We start from the raw sequence: 16,047 nt of genomic DNA, 5'->3' as shown, positions 1-16,047 counted from the left end.
TGTGTGTAGGGGAGTATATACTGGCGTGTGTATATGTGTGTATATGTGTGTGTATCGGAGGTGTGTGTCTGTGCATAGGGGAGTGTATACTGGCGTGTGTATATGTGTGTATATGTGTGTGTATCGGAGGTGTGTGTGTCTGTGTGTATGGGAATGTATACTGGCGTGTGTATATGGGTATATGTGTGTGTATCGGAGGTGTGTGTGTGTCTGTGTGTAGGGGAATGTATACTGGCATGTGTATATGTGTGTATGTGTGTGTGTATCGGAGGTGTGTGTGTCTGTGCGTATGGGAATGTATAGTGGCGTGTGTATATGTGTATATGTGTGTGTGTATCGGAGGTGTGTGTGTCTGTGCGTATGGGAATGTATACTGGCGTGTGTATATGTATGTATGTGTGTGTGTGTATTGGAGGTGTGTGTGTCTGTGTGTATGGGAGTGTATACTGGCGTGTGTATATGTGTGTGTCTGTGTGTGTATATCGGAGGTGTGTGTGTGTCTGTGTGTAGGGGAATGTATACTGGCATGTGTATATATGTGTGTGTGTATCGGAAGTGTGTGTGTCTGTGCGTATGGCAGTGTATACTGGCGTGTGTGTGTATGTGTGTGTGTATCGGAGGTGTGTGTGTCTGTGCGTATGGGAATGTATACTGGCGTGTGTATATGTGTGTGTGTATCGGAAGTGTGTGTGTCTGTGCGTATGGGAGTGTATACTGGCGTGTGTATATGTGTGTGTCTGTGTGTGTATATCGGAGGTGTGTGTGTGTCTGTGTGTATGGGAATGTATACTGGCATGTGTATATATGTGTGTGTGTATCGGAAGTGTGTGTGTCTGTGCGTATGGGAGTGTATACTGGCGTGTGTGTGTATGTGTGTATGTATATCGGAGGTGTGTGTGTCTGTGCGTATGGGAATGTATACTGGCGTGTGTATATGTGTGTGTGTGTATCGGAGGTGTGTGTGTCTGTGCGTATGGGAATGTATACTTGCGTGTGTATATGTGTGTGTCTGTGTGTGTTTGTGTGTGTGGGTGTGTATCGGAGGTGTGTGCGTTACCATCTGACTCTGAAGCAGCTCGGAATATGAGGTGACTGCTGGGTAGAGGCTGAGTGATAGAACCAACAGTCTCCCCTTTAGGGCCCTGACACACACACACACACACACACAGTTACACAATCCACAGCTGATTACCATGAAAATGTCACTGATAATTACAGCAATGTTAGGGGTGTGGGGGGGTTCGTGAGGAGTGCGTGAAGAGTGCGTGAGGAGTGTGTGAGGAGTGTGTGAGGAGTGTGCGACAACGTCTATGGAGTGTGTGTCTGCCTCCCCATCACCGTGGCCCAAAAGTGTAGAACAGTGACAAACAGTGCAAGACAATTTTAGTCATTCGAGGAGAGCAGAAAGTCTACTGAACAAGTGCTGTCCTGTTGTTGTACCTGTGAGGGACTCCTTGGGCAGAAATTCATCTATTATTTCAAAACTGTCATTAATTCTTTGGACAAAAATGAGGAGTTGTGCTGTTTTTTAATGTCAGTAATGTCATCCAACAAGATCAAAAAGTACTAAAAGTCCTTCATTTTTCTATTCAACTGTACACACAGGTCCTTGTCAATTCATTCCCCTTGCTGGTTTACCATTCTGCACGACAGACTAATGGTTATAAAATGCACTTTCATCTCCAGGATAACCACACTAGAGCTGCTTTAAACCATACAGTCTTCCAGAATTCTCCTTCTGAAAAAGGCCTGCTATGGTAGGTGATTTTGTGCGCCAGGATGTAGCTTGCTTTAGTTGCATTCTCCTGAGACATGACAAACAAAAATGTTCTGATGAGCTTGTAAATTTGTCACTAGTGTAGAGCCTTTCCCCCCACACAAGTTGCCAGCATTTATAACAAACTTACTTGAGAAATGCCTTCCAAAATTGTACTCTTTGAAGACAAAACACTTTCCTGAGATATAAGGCACACTGCCTTAGGTATGACAGAAGTGAAAAAAGTACTTATTGGTCCATTCTTTTTTGAAAACATGCCATTCACTGTCTACTTTTTGCTTTTTAGAAAGGCTCATTTTTTCATTTGCTCAGTGATACCTTTGTTTGGGTTAGGATAAAGCACCTAAGCCACCTAGTGGGTTGTTTGAATTACTGCAGGACAGTACAGTAAGAACAGGAACAGAATGAAAAATCTGAAAAAAGACTGCAGTTTGCCCATGTCTGATACAGATGCACAGTCCTGCTCCTTTGCTGATAATGCTGGTAAAAACTGTTCTGTCCTGAATGTTAGCATTCCGTCCAGTTAAATGGCCGAGTCTGGAATGTTGTCATGGTGCTATGTCTCTTATTTCTCTCCATGTGGATAGCCTTAGTATGTAGTGTGTGTTTGCGTGTGTGTGTAAATATAGAGTACCTTGATGGCCCATATTGACTGCTCCAGCGGGTGGAACAGTTTGAAGCAGAAGCCGTTTTTCTTTGAAGGTCTCTCAATGAGTTCGCACGCGCTCAGTAGCACCGTCCCCACCCACTGATCACTCTTCTGACTCTTATAGATCAGTAACACACCTGGCTTCAACACACACCACAGCTTCGTCCAGCTCTTCAGAGAGCCACGAATCTGTCTCACACACACACACACACAAACAAGTGACGGAATCTATATACATACTGATACAGCTATGATAATTAGGGAAATTAATTATAAGAGTAAGAATGTGAGACTAACTGATACGGTATATCAGTTAGTCTCACATTCTTATTCTTACCCCCCCCCCCCAAAAAACCACTAACAAACACACACACACACACACACTCACTCACTCACTCACTCACCTTTAGCCAGTCAGCCATAACAACGACTGAAGGATCAGTGATTGTGCTCAGCAGCTCTTTAGTTGCTCGCTTCTTCTCCTCCCTGTAGTTCTTCTTCTGGACCTACACACACACACACACGGTCACATCAGCACCCTGCCGTTCCTCACCCATCCACTAATTCCCCTTCCTGATTTGTTTAAGTTGAAACTGGTGTGTGTCAGACTCCAGCAAGGGTGTGTCTTCTCTCGACTCCTGACTGATTTTCAGGAACAGAACTGAGGAGTCCAGTATAGTGGCTTCTGGTGAGGGGAGAGACCTTAACCCTGGTACAGGACTTTAAGTAATATGGGAACTTATTCACAAATGATGAGAAAAATTAGCGTGAGATTGATGTAGGGAGTAGGGTGTAGGGTGTAGGAAGTAGGGCTTAGGGTGTAGGGCGTAGAGTGTAGGGAGTAGGGAGTAGGGTGTAGGGAGTAGGGCGTAGGGAGTAGGGAGTAGGACGTAGGGTGTAGGGAGTAAGGTGTAGGGCGTATGGAGTAGGGTGTAGGGTGTAGGGAGTGGGGTGTAGGGAGTAGGGAGTCGGGTGAAGGGAGTAGGGAGTGGGGTGTAGGGTGAAGGGAGTAGGGAGTGGGGTGAAGGGAGTAGGGAGTGGGGTGTAGGGAGTATGGCGTAGGGAGTAGGGTGTAGGTAGTAGGGAGTAAGGTGTAGGGCGTATGGAGTAGGGTGTAGGGTGTAGGGAGTAAGGTGTAGGGAGTGGGGTGTAGGGAGTAGGGAGTAGGGTGAAGGGAGTAGGGAGTGGGGTGTAGGAAGTAAGGAGTAGGGTGTAGGGAGTAGGGAGTAGGGTGAAGGGAGTAGGGAGTGGGGTGTAGAGTGTAGGGAGTAGGGAGTGGGGTGTAGGGAGTAGGGTGTAGGGTGTAGGGTGTTGGGAGTAGGGAGTGGGGTGTAGGGTGTAGGGAGTAAGGTGTAGGGTGTTGGGAGTAGGGTGTAGTGAGTAGGAAGTGGGGTGTAGGGTGTAGGGAGTAAGGTGTAGGGAGTAGGGAGTAGAGTGTAGGGAGTGGGGTGTAAAGTGTAGGGAGTAGGGCATAGGGAGTAGGGAGTAGGGTGTAGGGAGTAGGGAGTGGGGTGTAGGGAGTAGGGAGTAGAGAGTAGGGTGTAGGGTGTTGGGTGTAGGGAGTAGGGCATAGGGAGTAGGGAGTAGGGTGTAGGGTGTAGGGTGTAGGGTGTAGGGAGTAAGGTGTAGGGCGTATGGAGTAGGGTGTAGGGTGTAGGGAGTGGGGTGTAGGGAGTAGGGAGTCGGGTGAAGGGAGTAGGGAGTGGGGTGTAGGGTGAAGGGAGTAGGGAGTGGGGTGAAGGGAGTAGGGAGTGGGGTGTAGGGAGTATGGCGTAGGGAGTAGGGTGTAGGTAGTAGGGAGTAAGGTGTAGGGCGTATGGAGTAGGGTGTAGGGTGTAGGGAGTAAGGTGTAGGGAGTGGGGTGTAGGGAGTAGGGAGTAGGGTGAAGGGAGTAGGGAGTGGGGTGTAGGAAGTAGGGAGTAGGGTGTAGGGAGTAGGGTGAAGGGAGTAGGGAGTGGGGTGTAGAGTGTAGGGAGTAGGGAGTGGGGTGTAGGGTGTAGGGAGTAGGGAGTGGGGTGTAGGGTGTAGGGAGTAAGGTGTAGGGTGTTGGGAGTAGGGTGTAGGGAGTAGGAAGTGGGGTGTAGGGTGTAGGGAGTAAGGTGTAGGGCATAGGGAGTAGGGTGTAGGGAGTAGGGAGTAGGGAGTGGGGTGTAGGGAGTAGGGAGTAGAGAGTAGGGTGTAGGGTGTTGGGTGTAGGGAGTAGGGCATAGGGAGTAGGGAGTAGGGTGTAGGGAGTAGGGAGTAGAGTGTAGGGAGTGGGGTGTAAAGTGTAGGGAGTAGAGTGTAGGGAGTGGGGTGTAGAGTGTAGGGAGTAGGGTGTAGGGAGTAGGGAGTAGAGTGTAGGGAGTGGGGTGTAGAGTGTAGGGAGTAGGGCATAGGGAGTAGGGAGTAGGGTGTAGGGAGTGGGGTGTAGAGTGTAGGGAGTAGGGAGTAGGGTGTAGGGAGTAAGGCGTAGGGAGTAGGGTGTAGGGAGTAGGGCATAGGGTGTAGGGAGTATGGCGTAGGGAGTAGGGTGTAGGTAGTAGGGAGTAAGGTGTAGGGCGTATGGAGTAGGGTGTAGGGAGTGGGGTGTAGGGAGTAGGGTGAAGGGAGTAGGGAGTGGGGTGTAGGGTGAAGGGAGTAGGGAGTGGGGTGAAGGGAGTAGGGAGTGGGGTGTAGGGAGTATGGCGTAGGGAGTAGGGTGTAGGTAGTAGGGAGTAAGGTGTAGGGCATATGGAGTAGGGTGTAGGGTGTAGGGAGTGGGGTGTAGGGTGTAGGGAGTGGGGTGTAGGGAGTAGGGAGTAGGGTGAAGGGAGTAGGGAGTGGGGTGTAGGAAGTAGGGAGTAGGGTGTAGGGAGTAGGGTGAAGGGAGTAGGGAGTGGGGTGTAGAGTGTAGGGAGTAGGGTGTAGGGAGTAGGGAGTGGGGTGTAGGGTGTAGGGAGTAAGGTGTAGGGTGTTGGGAGTAGGATGTAGGGAGTAGGAAGTGGGGTGTAGGGTGTAGGGAGTAAGGTGTAGGGAGTAGGGAGTAGAGTGTAGGGAGTGGGGTGTAAAGTGTAGGCAGTAGGGCATAGGGAGTACGGAGTAGGGTGTAGGGAGTAGAGTGTAGAGAGTGGGGTGTAAAGTGTAGGGAGTAGAGTGTAGGGAGTGGGGTGTAGAGTGTAGGGAGTAGGGAGTAGGGAGTAGAGTGTAGGGAGTGGGGTGTAGAGTGTAGGGAGTAGGGAGTAGAGTGTAGGGAGTGGGGTGTAGAGTATAGGGAGTAGGGCATAGGGAGTAGGTAGTAGGGTGTAGGGAGTGGGGTGTAGAGTGTAGGGAGTAGGGTGTAGGGAGTAGGGAGTGGGGTGTAGGGAGTAGGGTGTAGGGAGTAAGGCATAGGGAGTAGGGTGTAGGGAGTAGGGAGTAGGGTGTAGGGAGTATGGTGTAGGGAGTAGGGTGTAGGTAGTAGGGAGTAAGGTGTAGGGCGTATGGAGTAGGGTGTAGGGAGTGGGGTGTAGGGAGTAGGGAGTAGGGTGAAGGGAGTAGGGAGTGGGGTGTAGGGTGGAGGGAGTAGGAAGTGGGGTGAAGGGAGTAGGGAGTGGGGTGTAGGGTGAAGGGAGTAGGGCGTAGGGAGTGGGGTGTAGAGTGTAGGGAGTAGGGTGTAGGGAGTAGGGAGTGGGGTGTAGGGAGTAGGGAGTGGGGTGTAGGGTGAAGGGAGTAGGGAGTGGGGTGAAGGGAGTAGGGAGTGGGGTGTAGGGAGTAGGGAGTAGGGCGTAGGTAGTAGGGTGTAGGGAGTAGGGAGTGGGGTGTAGGGAGTAGGGAGTGGGGTGTAGGGAGTAGGGAGTGGGTGTAGGGTGTTGGGAGTGGGGTGTGTGGTGTAGGGTGTGGGGTGTAGGGTGGTGTAGGGGTGGGGGTGGGTTGAGGTGGTGGGTGTAGGGTGTAGGGTGTAGGGAGTAGGAGTGGGGTGTAGGGAGTAGGGAGTGGGTGTAGGGAGTAGGGAGTAGGGGTGGTGTAGGGAGTAGGGAGGGAGTAGGGTGTAGGGGTGTGGAGGGTGGGGTGTAGGGTGTTGGGTGTAGGGAGTGGGGTGTAGGGTGTGGGGAGTAGGGGTAGGTGGGGTGTAGGGAGTGGGGTGGGAGTAGGGTGTAGGGAGGTAGGGAGTGGTGTAGGGAGTGGGGTGTAGGGTGTAGGGATAGGGTGTAGGGAGTAGGTGTAGGGGTGTAGGGGTGGGGTGTAGGGAGTGGGTGTAGGGTGTGAGGGGGTGTAGGGAGTTGGGTGTAGGGAGTGGGGTGTGGTGTTGGGAGTAGGGTGTAGGGTGTAGGGTGGTAGTGTGGGTAGGAGAGGTAGGGTGTAGGGTGTAGGGAGTGGGGTTGTGGTGTGGGTGTAGGGTGTAGGGTGTAGGGAGTGGGTGTAGGGAGTAGGGTGTAGGGAGTAGGGAGTGGGTAGGGTGTAGGGTGTAGGGGTGTAGGTGGAGTAGGGTGTAGGGAGTAGGGAGTAGGGTGTAGGGAGGGTGTGGAGTGGGTGTAGGGGGGTGTAGGGAGTAGGGAGTAGGTGTAGGGGGAGTGGAGTAGGGAGTGGGGTGTAGGGAGTAGGGAGTAGGGGTAGGGTGTAGGGTGTAGGGGTGGGGTAGGGTGTAGGGAGTAGGGAGTAGGGTGTGGGGTGTAGGGAGTAGGGAGTAGGGTGTAGGGAGGGAGTGGGAGTGGGGTGTAGGGAGTAGGGGTTGGGTAGGGAGTAGGGAGTGGGTGTAGGGAGTAGGGAGTGGGGTCTAGGGAGTAGGGAGTGGGGTGTAGGGAGTAGGGAGTAGGGAGTAGGGTGTAGGGAGTGGGGAGTAGGGAGTAGGGAGTAGGGTGTAGGGAGTGGGGAGTAGGGAGTAGGGTGTAGGGTGTAGGGAGTAGGGAGTGGGGTGGAGGGAGTAGGGAGTAGGGAGTGGGGTGTAGGGAGTAGGGACTAGAGAGTAGGGTGTAGGGAGTGGGGAGTAGGGTGTAGGGAGTGGGGAGTAGGGTGTAGGGTGTAGGGAGTAGGGAGTGGGGTGTAGGGAGTAGGGAGTAGGGAGTAGAGAGTAGGGTGTAGGGTGTTGGGTGTAGGGAGTAGGGAGTAGGGAGTAGGGTGTAGGGTGTAGGGAGTAGGGTGTAGGGTGTAGGGAGTAGGGTGTATGAAGTAGGGTGTAGGAGCTCTTACCTTGAGAGACTCTTTCTTGGTGAGTTTGTTAGCTGGGGTTGAGACATCTTTATCTGATCCATTATACAGCTTAGACTCAGACTGTGGGTCATAAACACACACACACACACACACACACACACAGAGCTTTGCTACTCTCTCTTGGAATAGGTTTTGTGGTGTGTGTGTGTGTGTGTGTGTGTGTTACCTTGCTTTTAGATATGGACAAAGATGAATCCTCTTTTAGAGGTAAGATGTCCTCCTTCCGTTCAAAACCTGCAAATACACACACACACACACACACACACACACACACAGAGCAGCTCTCAAGTCACACAGCTCTTTCACCCTGCTACTGTCTGCACATTGTGTGTGTGTGTGTGTGTGTGAGTGTGTGTGTACTGATCCACCATTGTGCATGTATAATAGAGAGCTCTTCAACAGAAATAGAAAGAGACAGAAGGACATTAGCATAACCACCTCATTAGCATGCGAAGTGCGAACACATTTGCATAATAACTAATGTTGGTCCCGCCCACTTCCTCTTTCTCAGGGCTCAATGATCCAGCATTTACTACTTTATATATTCATTATATATGACTATTTACAGTCACACTCAGGTCGGTCTAGACACACACACACACACACACAGTACAGTTCTAGACAAAGCAAAACTGTTTCTTTATTCTCACATTTTTCTAGTGAGGCAGTTTGTTATCTCGTTACTTGTGAGGCGGTTCGTTTCATTACCTGTGAAGTGGTTTATCATCTCGTTACCTGTGAGGCAGTTTGTTATCTCGTTACTTGTGAGGCAGTGTTATCTCATTATCTGTGAAGTAGTTCATTATCTTAATAACGGTGAGGAAGTGTTATCTCGTTATCTGTGAAGAAGTTCATTATCTCATTAACTGTGAGGCAGTTTGTTATCCTGTTCTCTGTGAGGTGTTCATATCTCATTATCTGTGAGGTGGTTCGTTATCTTGTCCCCTGTGAGGTGGTTCGTTAACGTGTTCCCTGTGAGGTGGTTATTTATCTCGTTATCTGTGAGGGTGTTCATTATCTCATTACCTATAATGCAGTTAGTTATCCCATTACATGTGAAACTACTCATTATTTTGTTAACTGTGAGGCTGTTTGTTATCTCTTTACCTGTGAGGCGGTTTGTTATCTCGTTGTAGCCTCCGAACGAGGCATTGCGGATAAGTTTCCGTCTTTCAGGATGAACAGATCCAATTCCACCGCACATGGAGAAACGACGACAACCCACAATTCCTTCTTCCTTCATTGTGAGGGGCGGAGTCTAACTCTGAGCAGCAGCAGAATTTACTGGCTAAACTGATTCTTACACACAGCACACACACTCAATTCGACCCTAGAGACAGACAAACAGATAATGCTCGAGCCGAGCCGACCACTCGACACTGCACACACTCTTCTACACAGACTCTCGCTCCTTTCTGCTCCCTCGTTCCCTCCCTCGTTCCCTCCCTCATTCCATCTGCTGTCTGTTTCTGACTCACTACAGTTCCTCTGACGTTGATGGATGTTAAGAAAAGAACCAGCAAGAGCAGTTGGTCTTTAACTAAACTGTCAAAAAACGAAAGAATCATTTTAACCTGAAACTTTTATTTTTCTCTGAATGCTGAAATGCTGAATGCTGACTGGTTGGCACTGTGTCTGGTTGCATACCCAGAAAAAGTTTGATGAGAAGTTGTGTCATTTCTTAAATGATTTCTTAAAATCAAATTCAGATTAATACATAACAGAAAAGTCATCCGGCGATCACAAGTTCGAATCCTAACGATGCCACAGCCAGGGAGAGCATCTGTGCTTTCATCCGAGTTTGTTATGCCACTCTGTGATGCAGCATGAACAGGAGCTCAAAAGATGCAGTTGCCTGGCTTCACATGTCCCAGAGGAAGGACATGATAGCCTTCTCCCTCCCAAATTGGCAGCTGTCGAATGATAGAGGAGCCCTAACTGGTGGGTGGAAATTGGCTGAGAATAAATTAGTGAGAAAATCTTGGGGGGAAAAAAAGGAAGAGGCATAATTCGAATCCCAACGATGCCACAGCCACTGACGACGCCATTGCAATGGCCATGCACTCTTCCCTGGAACACCTGAAGGGAAGAGACACCTATGAGCAGATGCTGTTTATTGATTATAGCTCCACATTCAATACCATCATCCCTACCAAACTCACAGTCAAGCTGAAGGACCTGGGACACATGTGAAACTGGATTCTGGCAGACCCCAGGTGGTCAAACCCCAGGTGGTCAAACCCCAGGTGGTCACACCCCAGGTGGTCACACCCCAGGTGTCCACTCTCACACTCAACACCTGTGCCCCACAGGGATGTGTGCTCAGCCCCCTCTTGTACTCCCTGTTCACCTATGACTGCTCTGCTAAGCACAGCTCCAATATCATCTTCAAATTTGTGGATGATACAACCATCCTCAGACACATCACCATTGGTGACAAGACATTCTACTGAGAGGAGGTCAGAGCACTTTCAACATAGTGTGATGACAATCTCTCTGATTGTCCAAGAAGATGACCAAGGAGATGATTGTTGATTAAAGGAAGTCACAGAGAGGGGGTCATGCTCCCATCTACGTCAATGGGGTGGAAGTGGAGAAAGTTAAGAGCTACAAGTTCCTTGCTGTCCAAATCTCTGAGGATCTCTCCTGGAGCCTACACACAGGCACAGTATTGAGAGCAGCCTACAGTGGGTCTACTTTCTGTGAAGGCTTAAGAGGTTTGGCATTTCCTCTGACTTCTACCGCTGCCCCCTAAAGAGCATTCGGACTGGCTGCATCTCTGTTTGGTATGGCAGCTGCTCTTCCTCCGACCGCAAAGCTCTTCAGAGAGTGGTGAGAACAGCAGAGCTCATCACTGGAAATAAACTCCTGGCCTTACAGGACATCTAACAAACACGCTTTTTGAGGAAGGCCTGCAGTATCACTAAGGACTGCGCTCACCCTGCTCATTACCTGTTTGCAACACTGCCGTCTGGCAGACGCTTCCGTTGCATCCAATCACGGACAACCAGACTGAAGAACAGTTTTTAACTCTAAGCCATCAGACTACTTAACAGCCAGCAGTCCTTCATCTAGCACTGTGACACTTTATTACTGCCACTTCCGGACACTGAGATATTTACTATTCAGATTTAGTATGTACTATTTATTATACTCGTATTTACTGTTCTGCCTTATTTAATAGCACGTCACTTTTACTCTACCATTGTACAACACTGTCTCATTTACCATCACATAACAGCATCATCGCAACCTTAATGTCCAAATATGTGTATGTTCATGGCTAATAAGTGTTTGTTCTGTCAATATCTAAATCTGAGCCTCGTCACAAGCATTTCAATGCCCAGTGTAATTGTGCAAATGACAAAAAAACAACTCTTGACTTGCTAAAGATATGTTTGGCACAAAAACAAGACAGCTTATCACCAAAGAACACCACACCCACAGTGAAGCATGGTGGTGGCAGCATCATGCTATGGGGCTGCTTCTCTTCAGCTGGGACTGAGGCTCCAGTCAAGATAGAGGGAAGTATGGAAAGCTCCAAACACCAATCTACTTTGGCACAAACCCTGCAGGCGTCTGTTAGACAGCAGAAGATGAAGAAAAATTTCACCTTCCAGCACGATAACGACCCAAAGCATAAATCCAAGTCAGCAAGGGACGGCTTCAGAAGAAGAAGCTCAACATTTTGGAACGGCCCAGTCAGAGCCCAGATCTAAATACTATTGAAAACCTGTGGAATGACTTGAAGAGGGCTGTGTGCAGGAGATGTCCTCGCTATTAGACAGATCTGGAGCATTTTTCTAAGGAAAAGTGGAATAAAATTACCAAATGAAGATGTGCTAAGGTGGTAGATTCTTACCCAAAAACACTGAGTGCTGCATTACAAACAAAATGTGCTTTAATAACATAATATCTAAGGGGTGTGCATACTTGTGCAACCAGGTTATTGATTTTTTTTTCTTTTTCTTTTTTCCCTACAGTTTTCTATTTGTTTTTCACCTGAATTCTGTTGGTTGCTATTTCTCATTAAAGGTGAAAAAAGCCTTTGTTTTCTTGCTCTCTAATGCGGTAAATTCTGGTGTGGCATCATTATTGATAAACAGATTTTATTTTTCATTTGCTATCTCCCCAGGAACTCTACTATGGCTTTTACCCATGTCCAGTTTCCCCTGGATATTCAAACATGTAAACTCTCTTAGCCATTCATTACCATGAGGAAAAAACCCACAGAACTTTCAAAACAAAAGAGAGATGGTTGTTGACCTGCACAAATCAGGAAATGCATCAGCTGTTATAGTACCCTTAAACACAATTATGGCCATACCAATAAGTTTCTCATGTCTCAAACAGTTAGAAATGTGCCAGGAATCGGACCCATGAACCACATAGTGAGAAGGTGAAAGGGAAAATGAGTCTAAAGAGCACTGTTTTAGAATTGGACAGTTTGGTTGATTTTTGTGGTCATTGGGTTTTAAAATCAGCTGTTAAATTCCAAGTTTTTTTGGAAGTGTTGCAGCAAAGAAGCCATTCCTGACAGCATCTCACAAAAAACAGCTCCTGAACTTCACCAAGCATCATCCGAACCATGCATCTATGAACATCAGCATGGTTTGGTAACAAAAGGTAAAAGGAAAGAAAATCCCCTGATGCCCCTGCTGTAAAATGATTGCCAGGATATTTCAGTCCAAAATCTGATAGACACCCTAAAGATGGCTGTGGATGTTCTTTCTTGTATAGCCTAAAGACTGTAGTTGCTAAGAACAGTTTATACTTAAGTCTCAACCACTGAACAGTTAATAACTTCAGTTTGATATGAGAGACTTTGAAAACTCTAATGATGCTTATATTCAAGTCCTTTTCAGCACACTTACACTGCGTGACTCTAGCATACAGTGATAAAAGCTAAATGATTTATAATCGCACTATCCGGTGTCATCCAGATGAGGATGGTTCCCTTTTGAGTCTGGTTCCTCTCAAGGTTTCTTCCTCATATCGTCTCAGAGAGTTTTTCCTCACTACTATCACTTCTGATTTACTCATTATGGATAAATTTAAACTTAAATTTAAATGTCAATTTTATATCCAGATTTCTTCAAAGCTGCCTTGAGACAATTTCTACAAGTGCTATATAAATACAATTGAATTGAAGTTCAGGTCCTTAGTGCTAAAGAAGAGAAAGGTCTCTCAGTCTCAGGCACACAAATCCCCCATCTCAGAAAAGACAGTGAGAAGTTTGGTGAAAACCTTCGACAGCAGCTTCAGAGATACAGCAAAAGTCAACAATGCCTGCACGGGACGCATGGGACAGTGATCCTGTGGCCACTGCTCCTTTATGAGTTCTCAAGCTCCACCATCATAAACTGGGAGAGGAGGGTAAGTTGCTACCTGAGGAGATGGCTAGGGCTTCCAATTAGCCTGAGCAGCATCGCTCTCTATGGAAACACCTGCAAACCTAGGCTCCCTTTTAGGTCCATAGAGGAGGAGATCGAGGTCTTGCATACAAAGGAGGTGCTGCAATAGTGGAGATGAGACAGTAAGGTGCCTGAACAAGATGGGAACAAGTTGAGGCGAGGAAGATCTTATGGGTTGACATCTGGAAGCCAGAATCACACTGCATCAAGTTCCTAAACCAAACAGTATATGGCGTTCTCACTAGGCCATCTAACCTAACCTGCATTGATGGGGCTTGGTGGAAACACCAGACTGTCCTCTCTGAGCGTGTATGATGCTGAATAACCCGAAACACCCACGTTCCCCTGGTTACATAACTGATGATGTGATCTAGCTAGCATCAGAAGATGTTTCATCACAACTGTAAAAAACTGCACTACTGAAAAAACTTTGAAAAAAAGAGATTTAACTAAAACTATGCAGTGTCCTTTGTGTTTGACAATATAAGATTGGCAGTATGGGTTAGGGTTAGGGTTAGGGTTAGTATGAACTGACTCAGTATAAAGTGACTCAGTACAGACTGACTCGGTATGAAATGACTCAGTATAAAGTGACTCAGTATAAAGTGAATCAGTACAGACTCACTCAGTATAAAGTGACTCAGTACAGACTGACTCAGTATGAAATGACTCAGTATAAAGTGACTCAGTATAAAGTGAATCAGTACAGACTCACTCAGTATAAAGTGACTCAGTATAAAGTGAATCAGTACAGACTCACTCAGTATAAAGTGACTCAGTATAAAGTGAATCAGTACAGATTGACTCAGTATGAACTGACTCAGTATAAAGTGAATCAGTACAAATTGACTCAGTATGAACTGACTCAGTATAAAGTGACTCAGTATAAAGTGAATCAGTACAGATTGACTCAGTATGAACTGACTCAGTATAAAGTGACTCAGTATAAAGTGACTTATTATCAGCTGAAATTACTGACAGTGTTCTGTGCAGCTTAAAGTCCATTAGATTAACTCACATACAGCCTCCTACTGCAAATCCTGCTAATTTCAGTGCTAATAACCGTATCTCTGCAGACCCCGAAGATCACACACTAAACCCCGAAGATCACACACTAAACCCTTTGGCACTGCTGATTTAACAAACCAATGAGGAGCAACGTTACTGTACAAATCACACACACTCTCACACACGGCTCTGCTACACTATACTGTACTTGCCTTATGTACAGCGAAGCAACTCGTTTGAGTGTTAAGGATAATACACAAAATCACACACACATAAAAATCACATGCACACACACACACACACACTCGCATTTCTTATTGGGTAAGGTTGAAGCGTGCGTCAGGAAGAAGCTCAGTGATTGGTGAAGATGAACAGCTCACTTGCATGTCGTTCTGATAATCCTCTAATCCACTACAATCCAATCGGTCTGACTCTCTGTCTCTCTCTCTCTGTCTGTTATTCCTCTCTGTCTCTATGACTCTCTCTCTCTCTCTCTCTCTCTCTATCTCTATGTCCTATGACTCTCTCTCTCTCTCTCTCTCTCTATGTCCTATGACTGTCTCTATGACTCTCTCTCTATCTCTATGTCCTATGACTGTCTCTATGACTCTCTCTCTCTCTCTCTATGTCCTATGACTGTCTCTATGACTCTGTCTCTCTCTCTGTCCCTATGTCTGAGTGTCTGTTTCTCTCTATGTCTGTCTCTAGGACTCTATGTCTGCCTCTCTCTCTCTCTCTCTCTCTCTCTCTCCCCCTTCAGAAACACATTACACACAGAGGTGTTGGGATTGAAACACAGAGACAGTTTCTAGGAGACGGAGCTGAATGCTGATTGGCTGGATGTGTTGATGATGTCAGTGGCCCACACCTCCTTTTCACCCATGATATTAACTCTATAATATTAACTCCATGATATTTTGAGATTTGCTGCCCCCTATTGATGAGTAACACAAACATACTGTACACATGCATACATTAACATAGACTTGTGTGTGGGTGCGTGTGTGTATTCTAACCGTGTCCTGGATTGGATCCGGGGCTCAGGGTGCAGCTGGTTATCTGGTCTTTGTTGTGTGAATGAAGCCCCGCCTCCTTCCTCATCCTACCCGGAGTCAGAACACTTGCATCATCACCAGGCATCAGGCCACCTACAGCAACATACATTTTTATCAGTGGTCTTTCAGACACGCCCACATTTTTATCAGTGGTCTTTCAGACACGCCCACATTTTTATCAGTGGTCTTTCAGACACGCCCACATTTTTATCAGTGGTCTTTCAGACACGCCCACATTTTTATCAATGGTCTTTCAGACACGCCCACATTTTTATCAATGGTCTTTCAGACACGCCCACATTTTCATCAGTGGTCTTTCGGACACGCCCACATTTTTATCAGTGGTCAACACCCACTCAGAGCTGTGCTCTGTGTGGCTACTATCATTTCCATATACTTCCTTCTGTATATGAACATTTTCTGTATATTTTCATTTAGGAAATCAGACACGCCCACATTACCATCTATGGTATTCAGTCATGCTCAGAGACGTGCTCAGACGCGGTTTAATAGTCACATGACTGTTAGCTGATTCGTGGAACCCTACAACAAACCATCCAATGGGGAATCAGTGAATCTGCAGTACACAATCACAGTGATGTTCTCTTCTCTCTGCTGTGGTCAGGGAAGAGCTTCAGCTCCCTGAAGACCAGCACGGAGAGAAGGAGGAGGAGCTTCTTCTCACAGGCCATTCGGGCCCTGAACCCGGACAAAGCCTAGAGCTGGACTCGCTTTCACAGCACCCACACCACCTGCATTCCTTAACACATATTCGTTCATCTTCAGTAACCATTCTATCCGGTATTACACTTCTCCTGTGTTTATAAATATTCAGTATATACGTGTAATTTCATACAGCTGCCTCAGCTTCATGCTGCACAGCGTTACACTGCACAAAACAGCTGCACATATGGGCACTGGATCACACTGTTCCTGCCGCCATCTTTAAATCCTCACGTTACGTGTTTATACTCTTACTTTAACCCTTTCCCATTC

At 47.3% G+C, this 16,047-nt stretch overlaps 1 protein-coding gene across 6 annotated transcripts in view; it reads right to left on the bottom strand.

Annotated features, from left to right (window-relative positions):
* The window catches only part of osbpl8 (oxysterol binding protein-like 8), a 60,551-nt gene that overhangs the window by 20,836 nt on the left and 23,668 nt on the right, over nucleotides 1-16,047 (bottom strand). For all 6 annotated transcript variants that reach the window (XM_053241752.1, XM_053241753.1, XM_053241754.1 and 3 more), the window contains 6 exons: nucleotides 15,013-15,144; nucleotides 7,741-7,808; nucleotides 7,554-7,634; nucleotides 2,831-2,932; nucleotides 2,412-2,615; nucleotides 1,058-1,142 (listed from right to left, as the gene is read on the bottom strand). In XM_053241752.1, coding sequence (XP_053097727.1) covers nucleotides 1,058-1,142; nucleotides 2,412-2,615; nucleotides 2,831-2,932; nucleotides 7,554-7,634; nucleotides 7,741-7,808; nucleotides 15,013-15,144 — 672 coding nt within the window. The remainder of the gene's footprint in view (nucleotides 1-1,057; nucleotides 1,143-2,411; nucleotides 2,616-2,830; nucleotides 2,933-7,553; nucleotides 7,635-7,740; nucleotides 7,809-15,012; nucleotides 15,145-16,047) is intronic.

Source organism: Pangasianodon hypophthalmus, chromosome 18 (assembly GCF_027358585.1).
Source record: "Pangasianodon hypophthalmus isolate fPanHyp1 chromosome 18, fPanHyp1.pri, whole genome shotgun sequence".
Lineage (NCBI taxonomy): Eukaryota > Metazoa > Chordata > Actinopteri > Siluriformes > Pangasiidae > Pangasianodon > Pangasianodon hypophthalmus.
This window is presented reverse-complemented; position numbering and strand designations above follow the sequence as displayed.